The 12,637-nt window shown below is 39.4% G+C and overlaps 1 protein-coding gene across 4 annotated transcripts in view; it reads left to right on the top strand.

Annotated features, from left to right (window-relative positions):
* Positions 1–12,637, top strand: part of USP22 (ubiquitin specific peptidase 22) — a 195,235-nt gene that overhangs the window by 74,042 nt on the left and 108,556 nt on the right. For 2 of the 4 annotated variants that reach the window (XM_073361872.1, XM_073361871.1), the window contains exon 2: positions 7,141–7,273. In XM_073361872.1, the coding sequence (XP_073217973.1) occupies positions 7,141–7,273 (133 nt within the window). Of the gene's footprint in view, positions 1–7,140; positions 7,324–10,867; positions 11,108–12,637 lie in introns of those variants that run through there. The other 2 variants (XM_073361868.1, XM_073361870.1) reach the window with 2 other exon arrangements.

Here is a 12,637-nt window from a genome sequence, read left to right as displayed (position 1 = left end):
TCACCAAGATGTTCCAGCAGTAGCATCCAGCATTATGAATTTTGTCTTCCTTGTGGTCTCCCTTGGCTTGGTCGGTCAGTCTCTCTCTCTCTCTCTCTCTCTCTCTCTCTCCCTCTGATATGAATAAAGGGAAAGCAACAAGGCTTGGAACTGAAAAATATCAGAAAACCAAGATTGCAGAAAAAAACTTGGCTTATAGTAGTTCACAGTGTGCAGCTGAAGGGCTAATCTCACCACTGTTTTGAAAAAAACCCAAAGTAAACAGACACTGATGTTCCAATAGTTAAGTTTCACTCAGGTATTATTCTACAGGAGGAATTGGAATTCTGTCTCTCTTATAATGGCAGGCGCAACCTACCCCAGCCGAGATGCATTCTCTGTAGGTTGAAGGTGTACTGGAGGAAGAAGTTTTGACGGTCTCTGTAAGGTGAAGACAAGGAGTTGCCTGAGAACATTGTACTTGAGCCTCTTTCACAGCATGATGAGCAACACTTTCAGTTTCCCTTTTTTCGCTTTTCATTGTAGACAGAATATTCTGTTTCACTGACCCCAGAAATTGGAACAGGAGAGCAAACTATGCTGTGTAGGTGGCTGAAATGGTATATTTTAATTCATGCTTAAATTGAGAAATATGATGTGACTTAACAAGGTAGGCTGTTTCATTTTTAACTATAAACTTAACAGCATTTCGGTGTTCTAACTTGTGCACAACTGATTGGAGCCAGATGTTCTCTTTACAGGAAAGTTCTAAGAGCACTTTCCATCTGCCCCCATCCTGCCCTCATAAGCAGAAAGTTGACAGTGTATTATACACGTGATGTATTTTGTCTCTGGTGTTACAGTAGTGGGAACAAACCTACCAGTACAGAACAAATTATTCAGTTTTAGATTTGCCTTGTAGTGGAATTGAAATGGCTAAACTCCTTTGCTACCTATAACTAATCCATTATTACAGCAAAAAAAAAAAAATCTGAATAAATCTGTTGAATAAGACAATTTTGGAGGTAACCATATTTCATTAAATCGTCTTGTTATTTTGGAGTCAGACTTCCTGTGTGTTTTCTAAATGCACATGAAATACGCTGTTACGGGCATGCAGTGCATATACAACCCTAGTAGGACTGGATAAAAAAATTACATATAGGGGAAAAGTCTTCCCCAAACATATACATTAGTTTCTCTTATGAAGAGGGATAGTGGTGATTAACTTCTTCCCAGGAAGTGAGTGAACAATTTTTTTTTTAATCGAGTTTAGAAAAAAAAATGTTGAGGCATGAAAAACATGTTGTCTCCCGGATCTGCTCTGAATCATCCTTATATTACTAGAAGTGGTGAGATGTCAGATCACAAAATAGTTATAGAATCAGTTCCTTGTTAGAAAATTACTTCTGCTTTTCAGAAGTGAAAAGCCAATTGTTAGGTTTCAAATCTTTCTTCAGTTCCTGGCTATATGTAATCCACCTATAAAATATAATCTATGGGTTAATGGCAAAGAAAAGAAAGGGCTCCTGGTTTATCTGTTTTAAAGAAGCAATGCAAAGAGTCTTGTGATAAATGCAGGCAAAGTGGTGATTGCTAAGATGGCCAGAAACATCACAAGGCAGATTTGACCTGAGTTCATTATTTTCAGCATACTCCTGTCACCTCCAGGGTAATAAATCTTGCCTGCCTTGGTTTAATATTGACTTTCTCCTGCCCCAAGGCTTTAACGCAAAAGAAAAGTCACCATTAGGATTGCTTTTCGGCCTGCATCTCAAGTTTGTAGAAAGGGCCAATGATCTGTTGTACCATAGTCTTTTGTGACTGTTTATGTATTTGTCATTTTGAGAAAGAGGCACAGGGAAAAGGATCCAGCTTCACATGCCTCCCGCTGCCTCTTGTGTACTGTCCTTGTACAAAACACAAGGATATTGATTGTAATATGAATGACTAAAGAAATTACAAAAGAATTTAAAAAGTGCTTACAGATACTACAATCTACATGTTGAAGGTTAGTGAAAGAATTATAAATAATAAACAGTATAGATGAACCTAGAGCATTTTATTTAAAATATATATACTAAAGTAAACGTGACTCTTACGATCAGTTGAGGTCTTACTATCTGCTGAGGAAGCATTTAATTTCTCCCACAAGGGTCCTGACCTAGGGTTCACTGAAATCAATTTGGGAGTCTTTCTGTTTGATTCAGATACTAGGTGTATTTTCTCAGATTGAATCTGTTTTCCAGATAGCTTGACAATTAAAAAAACAAAATCTTGGGTATACAGTGCTCTTCATTTCTGTTTACACATGAGTGGCAGGACTGGGGATTCAGGAAACCTGAGTTCTCTATTCCTGGCTCTGCCAGAGATTTCCTCTGCAACCTGGGGCAAGATGCTTAACCTCTCTGTAACTCATGCCTTGAATCTGGAAAATTGGCAAGGGTGTGGGGCTAGGGCTAGAGAGGATTGAGAACATTTACCCACCTCAGAAGGTGTTGAGGCTGAATTTGCTTGTTAGTAGAGCCCTTGGAAATTTTCAGATGGAAGGTGCTAGAGAAATGCAAACTATTAGGGCATGGCTACACTTGCAGATGTAGAGTGCTTTGAATTAAACAGCCTTCGTAGAGTGCAGTAGGGAAAGCGCTGCAGTCTGTCAACACTGACAGCTTCAAGCGCACTGGCGTGGCCACATTTGTGGCATTGGGTGCGGTGCATTATGGGCAGCTATCCCAGCATGCAAGTAACTGCAACGTGCTTTTCAAATGGGGTGGGGTAGGGTGGAGTGTGACAGGGAGTGTGTTGAGTGTATGTGCGGGGGGAGAGAGTGGGTTTTTGGGGGTTGAGACATGTCAGCCTGCTATCTTGTAAGTTCAGACAGCAGCAGACCCCCCTTCTCCCCCCCGCTCCCCCCCCCTCTCTCTGTCACACACACTCACACCCACTAATGGTTGCTTTGTCTCGGAGCAGATAAGCATGCCGGCTGTCAGAAACAGAGCTTTCAAAGGGCATATCCACATTCCTACAGTGATTCAAAAACAATGACCAGAGAGGCCACTTGACTTAAGGGGATTATTGGACGTTTCCGGAGGCTGATCAGAGCGCAGTAATGCAACACCTTGTCCACACTGGCATTGCGGCACTCCAGCGGGGGCGCAGCAAATGTTATTCCATTCATCAAGATGGAGTACCAGCAGTGCTGTAGCCGCAGAGTCAGAGCACTCTACGTGCCTTGCCAGTGTGGAGAGGTAGTGAGCTAGTGTGCCCGGGGCTCCTTTATTGCGCTGTAACTCACAAGTGTAGCCAAGCCCTTAGTAGCAGTAATTCTGATGTTAGAGCAAAGGAACTTTTAACTTAAACGTACTCTCCCTCCTGGTATTATGATGGTGTTTGCTGGTTTGGTATTTTTTTTTAAAAAAATCTACTGCCAGGCGCCATTTAGCTTCTTGATAAATGTATATTGATAAAGTTTCCCTTCTTTATTATGGAGTTACACCTTTCTCGTGCCTAATAATTACTGTAATACTTGTTGGATGCTCAGAAGAACCCCATGTCAAAATTCTGTTACCAAAATGAATGTGGCTCCTCCTTGTCTCTGTAGTTCACCCCTCTTTGGAAACTACTGAATACCACCTTGTAACGAGTACTTTTATCTGCTGGGCTTAGGTATAAGAAGTGTGCATAACTTTTTTTTATTCTTTGGAGAAGTAAAGCACCCATCCAAAGGCACTAGGTGCTTTTGACATACATTTAAAAAAAGCAAGTGCTATTCCCTTCTTATCCCCTCACACCTTTTATTCTGTGTTTGTGTATATGGGGGGTGTTTAGTTTGGGTGGTTTTGGGAATGTGTTTAAAATGGGAGAAACAAGTGTAGATTTCTGGTTCTTCCCTGTCTTCTATGGCACACATCACTGATGGAGAAATATCGCAAGACAAAAGAATTTTGGGCAGACCTTGCTAAAATATTACCAGCACATCCGTGACTCTTGGAATGACTTTAAATATTACGCCATGTACTTGTATTAAATAGTCTAGCTTGAGATCATTTACCGCTCAAGCTGCCCCCATTCTTCTTGATTGTATTATCTATTTCCTCTCATTTAATGAATCTGTTGAAATATTGGTCACTGGCCACAGGAGATCTAAAGTCTTTGGGTGATTTCCAAACCCAGGTCTCAAAACAGCTTGACTTCCGAATATGCTTCAATTTATTGTTTAGCATGGAAATAAGGGCAAAATTCCTTAAATCTCTGTCCCTGAAAACTTTTAAATAAAGGATATTATTTATTCTGACTTTCAGCTCAGTGAAAATTGAGTTTTTTACCTACTTCTCAAATAGCTGGCAATATAGAGGACTGATTTACAACAGCACAACTTTATTGTAGTCTGTCTTTTATATTATAGCCACTGTCCACATGGACATGGACAGAACTTTGCTGTTCAAATCTTCTACATTGCTTAGGGGCCGCTGATAAATGACACAAACTGCTTTCTATACCAATTCACCATGTACCCAACATGCTGCTCTCACTGCAGTTGAAGCCCATGCTACTCCAGAAAGAGATTTTGGAATAGAAACTGGCATGCAAAGGAAGACTGTCAATTCAGGACACTGTCAGGCTGCTACATTAACTTTCTGCACCAGTGTTTTGATGATTTGCTATCCTTTAGGTGGTAAATTAAAACAAACTTCCAACAGTTGAAGACACTAGTGTGTGTCAACAACCCAATTCATTTGTCATGCCTGCCATTTTCCTTTAACTCCTGTTGAGTGTGTTGCAATACCGAGTGTAGAAAATAGCAGCCATAGAGAAATTGGCTTATTTATCCTGGGCTAATGAATGATTTATAAAGTGCCTTGTGTACAAAGTAAAACTATTTCCCCATGTTTATTTCCCCACTCTATTTTCCTCTGCATGCATCCGATGTAGCTCACAAAAGCTTATGCTCAAATAAATTTGTTAGTCTCTAAGGTGCCACAAGAACTCCTTTTCTTTTTGCGGATACAGACTAACACGGCTGCTACTCTGAAACTTGTGATTACCATTTTCCTTATGTGTGCCATGCTCTGCATTCATAGCTTACTATGCCTTGTGGAGTAGGTCTTTTTTGGAGACTGGGCAGAAGAATATTTTAACAGTAAGGACTTACTTTTAGTCACCACTGTCTTCTGTACCAATAATGTACATGAATAGTGCCCAGCCATGTTGAAGACTTTCTAACTCTTGAGACGCTAACATAGGTTGTAGTATTTTTTTAAAAAAGATTGTGAATTACCTCCATAATTATACTAGATTAATTTACTGTTTCATTGTTCTGCTTAACTTTGACTGAATTAAAATGACTTAATTGAAGAGTATTTATGATGGGATGGGTTAAAAGGCAGTAAAACTGTAAGATGCTCAGCAGTTTCTGCACACTCATTCTGTCTTGTATTTACAATACATTTAATGCTAAAAGACTTTTCTCATCTACAATTTGCTAAGAAGTAAAATAGCCAGTTGCTAGTCTGAGTCTGAGCTGTTGTCATAGCAACAATCTCTAACGGATAGGTCGATCATATTTAGCTTTTGCAGCCAAAGAGCACTGTTTAAACATCAGTTTGACAGATTTGCAGCATTTTTTTTTTTTTTTTTACATATAAGTGGTGGTGGTGGTAGGTTTTTGTCCTAATTTAAAATGTTTTATTGTATGTGTGCGCTGTTAGATTTAACTGATCTACTTTCATCTAACAGGACTTTTGGGAACTTTGAACTCACAATATGTGTGATTCAAGATTTAAGACCACTTTTGAAAGAGCTAAAAATAAGTCACAGTGCCTTAGATGGTAAACTACTTGGCTGATTTTTACACCTAGTGTTGTGGCAGCAAATATGGCAGCCTGGGCAAATACTGTTAATGGTGGACTGTTTGGGATTTGTTGGGGATCATACATACTGTATAGATTAGTGGATTATTGCCTTTAAAAATTAGCCTCGAGTTTTGTATTTGATCAGTTAACATCTGGAAAATTTATCGTTGGATTCCAGCATAAAAAAGTGCTGTCTCCACAGTCATTGACTGTAGTGGCGCTTCTATTATCTTGAAGTGGATTTTGTAGCTTTGAGCTGTTACAGAATAGTTAAACCACCGTATTGAAGTGGGTATCTGAATTTCAACACCATTCTCTTGGTTTCTAGATTAATTTACTCATTTGTTGCTAGAATTGTTGTCCCCATCATTCTGATACGAAGGAATGATTTAAGCTTGAATAATTTTGGCTACCAGTGTGTAACCAAGGGTAGAACATGAAACTTAAAATATTTACTGCTAAATAGTTTGTTGTGCTTTCTTGGCCTTGTGATCCCTAAATTCTTTGTATTTGTTTGCATCCAGCTAGGAATAATAGAAGTCTCTCAAGGGATTTATTGACATATCTGAGTTGGGCACTTAATGGAATAAAAAATATGGAATATCGATTTTAAAGAAGTTCTGATCAGATCAGGACTTAAAAATCTACCTTCCAATTTCTGAGCACTTCTTTCCCAGGGTTGTTAGTTAAAATGTACTGTAGCAATAGGAGAGCAAACTATCATGTTAAATTTGTGTGCTTCTTCGCTTCAAATGACCCAGATCAATTGTCATTAAATATCTTGCTGGACTGGATGGCGCAGGGAAATGGAGTCTTTTTAATCCTCCAAAAGCTTGCTTCAAACCCAACCCAGATTAGTTAGTGACCAAAAGACTTACGTGGCTGGTTGGCCTATATGAAGTCAGTTGGTGATGTACCATCTCCAAATGCAAGATGTCAAAAACATCTTGCAATTGACACCATCTTTGGTATACACAGTAGAGAAGCTAGCAACTGTGAACAGGTATGGATGTTAGCTATTCCTAGAAGTGACTTGCTCCACATCAGAGTTTTGAAATGTGTTGGGGCAGTGGAGTAGTTTGTACTGTCACTGCCTGTAGTTTCACTTGGTCTGTAGAGACAGAACTTCAGTTATCCCTGCTGTCATTCTGACATACTTCAGACACTCAATTAACTGCTCATTTGGAGTTTATTTCTACTTCCAGATAACTCTAATCCATCTGTTACATTTATAAAGAAGCTAACAGAATGCTGACCTGTGTAAACAGGTTTTTCCTGTTCATAATTACTGTCCATTTCTGTATTTCAGGCAAAGTCGTGCATTTGTCACATGTGTGGTGCCCACCTGAACAGACTCCACTCTTGCCTCTATTGTGTCTTCTTTGGCTGTTTTACAAAGAAACATATTCACGAGCACGCGAAGACAAAACGACACAACTTGGGTGAGCCATCCTTCTGGAATCCCTCACTAGTCCTTGTAACCCAATGTTTGGTGGGTTTTTTTTTGTTTTTTGTTTTTTTTTTGTTTTGTTTTGTTTTTTGTTTCCCCCTAGGCTTCAGTCTGTGTGGCATATACCAGTAACTAGCTCCTTAAACAGCAAGGTCCAGCTAATGTTTATATTGACTCGCCCTTTTGCACTATTCTAAACTCAGTGTACTAGTGTAGCTTAAACTCTCATTGTTTGTTTGTTTTCACTGCAACATAGATGCATTGTTATAATTTAACTTTTCATGCTTGCAACTTATTATTTCAACTGATGTTTCTGGCTAAAATTGTGAAGGGAAAAAAAACTCTGCAGTAACTGTTCTTGTTTTTAAGTTTAAAAAACAGTGTTTGTTTTTTATTGGCATTTCAGTTTTTATCTTTAATTTCTTACTACCGAATATAAATGTGTGATTGTCTAACATTTTAAAATCAAATGTCAAATTGATATTTATCATTACTTCCACAGTGAAAATTAATGTGGTTATGTTCAAAAAAATTAGTCTCTTAGATTAAAAACAAAACAGGTTTCTACGCTTCTGTCCTTGCCTGATTTAGTCATGTAGTTAGATTAACATTAAGAAAATTGTTCAGCTGCTGTCAGAAGTGTAAAGCTGATAGTAGAAGAGCTTTCCGACATTCTACTTCAGCAGCAGCAGCAAAATGCCCATGAAGCTCAGATTCTGCAGCCTTCGCTCTTGGGTAATCTAGAAGACTAAAAATCCACACTTATTTTTAGATAACAAGCTGTGTTTGTAATCATGATAGTTAAGAATGTTGTTTTGATTTTCTAAATTGAGTGAATGTGACATTGGAATATCAAGATCCAACTTTTTAGGGTTCGTTTTCTAAGTATAACCACTCTCAAAAATGGATAATCTTTTGTGGGTTCTTTCCCAAATGAAAAGGCGTAATTTTAGTCAAAAGTACTGGATTCCACGTGCCAGACAACACTCAAATCCGTTTGAACAAAACTTTATGAAAAAGTGAGGCAGTGGAAAACCAGTTTTTTAGAAGCTTTAACCTGAAGTCTCAGTGAATTTGGCATATTTAAGATCGGTTTGTAACCCTGTATTTTCCCCTTTTATGAACATGGGCAGAAAGAAAGAAAATTATAGGGATGAAGGAAGCCAGGTAGCCCATGGGGGTCCATGCACTGCCCTAAAAAATGTTTGCTGCCCTCTTTCAAGACTTAGTGGTCTTCTCTACCACTAAGATTCTAGTTATATTGGACTGTGAAGTTACTGCAGGTTTCCCTGCACCATAGTTACAGTCGTTCTATTGGAGGTGTGCATTACAATGACATACTATTCTCCTGAAGCAGGACTACCCAAAAAGAGGTCCTTTGCCTTATATTTGCCTTACTTCATTCAGACCAAGAAATTAACTTGTAAGATCCAACCTGACTAATTGACACTGAGTGTTGAACCTCAGTATCTAGATTTCAGCAGACTAGTACAATGCATGACCAGCTGCTTTTGGGCAAAGGTAAGAAAAATCTGGATTTTTTTTTAAAAGAATCTAGGACTTTCATGTTGTGCACCAGCAAAACTGATGCAATCCTCACTGATTCTGACATATTCCATTTGCACAGTGAACTTTTATTGATTTTTGAAGAGGAAAAGAACATTGAATTCTCCTAGATCCTTAGTGGCCTTTCTGTATATATCAGAAGAGCACAGCTTTTTGTTTAAAATGAAAAATAAATTTATAAGTAGAATTATCTTTATAACTGCCCTTATCCTTTAGGATTTAAGTCCTTCAAGAAAGGAGGCAGATTTAGGGAGCAGAGATTAGCTGTAGAGGCATGCAAAATGTGCTAACACCCTTGCATAAAAACATGTATAATATATGTAATTATCTCATGAGACTGTAGTTTTGAGTCAGCTGACATTATAAGGAAATAAAGCTGTGGAGAACTTCTTCATGTAAATAATGAGTTAAAAATGTTTTGAATGTTATGTATTTGCTGTTAAATACTTTTTATTGGACCAACTTCTGTTGGTGAGAGAGACAAGTTTCAGAGCTTACACAGAGCTCTTTTTAAGGTGACCTGAAGAGGAGCTCTGTGTAAGCGTGAAAGCTTGTCTCTTTCACCAACAGAAGTTGGTCCAATAAACGGTATTACCTCACCCACCTTGTCTCTCTAATATCCTGGGACCAACACAAGTACAACAACACAGCATGCAACATGTATTCGTTACATGAGTTATTTCCACCTGCTGCCTTCCTGCCTTCATCATTGTCAAATACTCACCCTGTGAGGATTTTGCAAAGGGTGTGTCATTTTCTCTCTTATAATGGCTTATGCAAATGCCCTACCTGTATGTTTAATAAAACTATTGGTCTGATTGATGTAAATGTTGAAAAGGAGTAACTGGAGGTGGTTTCAAACGTAAAAATATTAAGCCGACGTGGCTGAATTATCCATTGTAAACCTTTGTTCTGCATGGATCCGACATTGGATCCATGTCTAGCATTTTTGATTTAGGGTTTTCTGTGCTTATATGCGTGATATGCCTATTTCAAGATTTTTAAACTAACAGCTTAATTTTATTGGTGGTAGAATTACAGGAGTGTAAAATAATTGAAATTGAGAATATTTCCTATAACACAATCAATGAACAACTCTTAAAAATAATTTTACAAATGGTATTCCAAGATAACTAATTTCATGTCCTTAACATGCTGTATAGCAAATTACTATATAGGGTTAATAATTGAGGGGGAAGGAAATTTAAAATGTACAGGCAATGGAGGAAAGAAGTTTTTGCTAAGAGTCTAAATCAGATAAAAAGGCAGAGGGACAGGCACTTGGTGGCTGTTCCAGATGGTATGAGCTATGCAGCATAAAGGCTTGAGCATCGGTACTGGTGAGATGATGTGAAGGGACAGAGAAGAATTGAGGAAACTCTTCCTAAAGGATTAGAGTGGGGCTCTTGGGGTGGATTGGAGCAACTCCGTGGAGTTATTAATTTTAAAAAAACCTACATGCAGACCTGGAAGACACAGACAGACAATAAGTAATTGACCATCTAGAGTTTTGAAGTCAGTCTTTTAAAAAACTAACAAAATGGCGGCTTACTTTTCTTAAAGCCAAAACTGAAGAATCAAGCTAGAAAGACCTTTTTGATTAGGACCATCACCTGAGGGCACAAAAATAAGATATTGTAAGGGTCTGTATGTTTTGCGATAAACAAAACATCCTGGAATCTGTGAGAGTTATCAAAAATTTAAAAGGAAAGCATAAATCAGGGTCATATATCAGAATCACACCCCTTGAGCTCAATAGGAATGAGCTACATTTACAAGAGTAAGGAAGATCCTTCACTATGCAAACATCAGATTAATTCTTCTCTACCTAACCACTTTTAAACTGTTTTTTAAAGGTCAGAATATTTTTTTCTTTCCCTCCAGCAAACAATGAAGTATTGAACACTCCAGCAACAGAACAAACTGTGACTTATAAAAACAAAACATTTTGTTTTAAAAATAATTTTTCTTCCTCTGCATCCTTATCTCCCTTCTTACTGTAAAATGCCAAACATATGCTTTGAGAGAGAGTGGGAGAAGAGAGAGAGTGTGTGCATGTGTGGTAGTGTGCGCAGTCCTTTAGAGTTGAGAGAAAGTTTAAGTATGGGTTGACAGAGATTTTAAGTCCCCCAAACCCTAAAAGAACCAAGAATAGTAATTCAGAAATTGGGCCAAACTTCTTACAGGGACTCTTTGTTTTGGTCACACAGCAACTTCCACAGTAGGATCCTGGTCCATGAATGGGACTCCTGGTGCTATGGTAATACTACTACTAATAATTAATAAACTGCATACTTTTATTGTATCATAGAAGTTTAGGAATGGAAGAGACCTCAGGAAGTCATCTTGTCCAACCCCCTGCTCAAAGCAGGACCAACACCAACTAAATCATCCCAGCCAGGATGATTGTCAAGCTGGGCCTTAAAAACTTCTAAGGGTGGAGATTACCCTAGGTAACCCATTCCAGTGTTTCACCACCCTCCTAGAGACATAGTTTTTCCTCATATCCATCCTAGACCTCCCCCACTGCAACTTGAGACCATTGCTTCTTGTTCTGTCATCTGCCACCACTGAGAACAGCCTAGCTCCATCCTCTTTGGAAACCTTCAGGTAGTTGAAGGCTGCTATCAAATCCCCCCTCACTCTTCTCTTCTGCAGACTAAATAAGCCCAGTTCCCTCAGCCTCTCCTCATAAGTCATGTTCCCCAGCTCCCTAATAATTTTCGTTGCCCTCTGCTGGACTCTCTCCAATTTGTCCACATCCTTTCTGTAGTGGGGGGGCCCCCCAAAACTGGACGCAATACTCCAGATGTGGCCTCACCAGTGCCAAATAGAGGGAAATAATCACTTCCCTCAATCTGCTGGCAGTGCTTCTACTAATGCAGCCCAATATGCTGTTAGCCTTCTTGGCAACAAGGACACACTGTTGACTCATATCCAGCTTGTTCACTGTAATCCCCAGGTCCGTTTCTGCAGAATTGCCGCTTAGGCAGTCAGTCCCCAGCCTGTCGCAGTGCATGGGATTCTTCCATCCTAAGTGCAGGACTCTGCATTTGTCCTCGTTGAACCTCATCAGATTTCTTTTGGCCTAATCCTCCAATTGGTCTCGGTCATTCTGGACCCTATCCCTACCCTCCAGCGTATCTACCTCTTCCCCCCCCACCCCCCTCCGGCTTAGTGTCATCCGCAAACTTACTGATTTTAATGCGGCTGTTGAACAAAACCGGCCCCAGGACTGACCCCTGGGGCATGCTGCTTGATACTGTCTGCCAACTAGACATTGAGCTGTTGATCACTACCCGTTGAGCCCAACGATCTAGCCACCTTATAGTCCATTCTATCTAACTTGTAGTCCATTCATCCAATCCATACTTTTAAACTTGCTGGCAAGAATACTGTGGGAGACCATATCAAAAACTAAAGTCAAGATATATCATGTCCACTGCTTTCCTCATATCCACAGAGCCAGTTATCTCATCATAGACGGCAATCCGGTTGGTCAGGCATGACTTGCCCTTGCTGAATCCGTGTTGACTGTTCCTGATCACCTTTCTCTCCTCCAAGTGGTTCAAAATGGATTTCTTGATTATTATTTTTTTTTTCCCAGGGACGGCGGTGAGACTGGCTGGTCTTTAGTTCCCCGGATTCTCCTTCTTTCCTTTTTTAAAGATGGGCACTATATTTGCCTTTTTCCAATCGTCCGGGACCTCCCCTGATTGCCACGACTTTTCAAAGATAATGGCCAATGGCTCTGCAATCACATCAGCCAACTCCCTCAGAACCCTCAGAT

The sequence above is a fragment of the Lepidochelys kempii genome, chromosome 10, assembly GCF_965140265.1.
Source record: "Lepidochelys kempii isolate rLepKem1 chromosome 10, rLepKem1.hap2, whole genome shotgun sequence".
Taxonomy (NCBI): domain Eukaryota; kingdom Metazoa; phylum Chordata; order Testudines; family Cheloniidae; genus Lepidochelys; species Lepidochelys kempii.
Note: the sequence above shows the minus strand (reverse complement) of the source record. Positions and strands in the feature narration are given on the sequence as shown.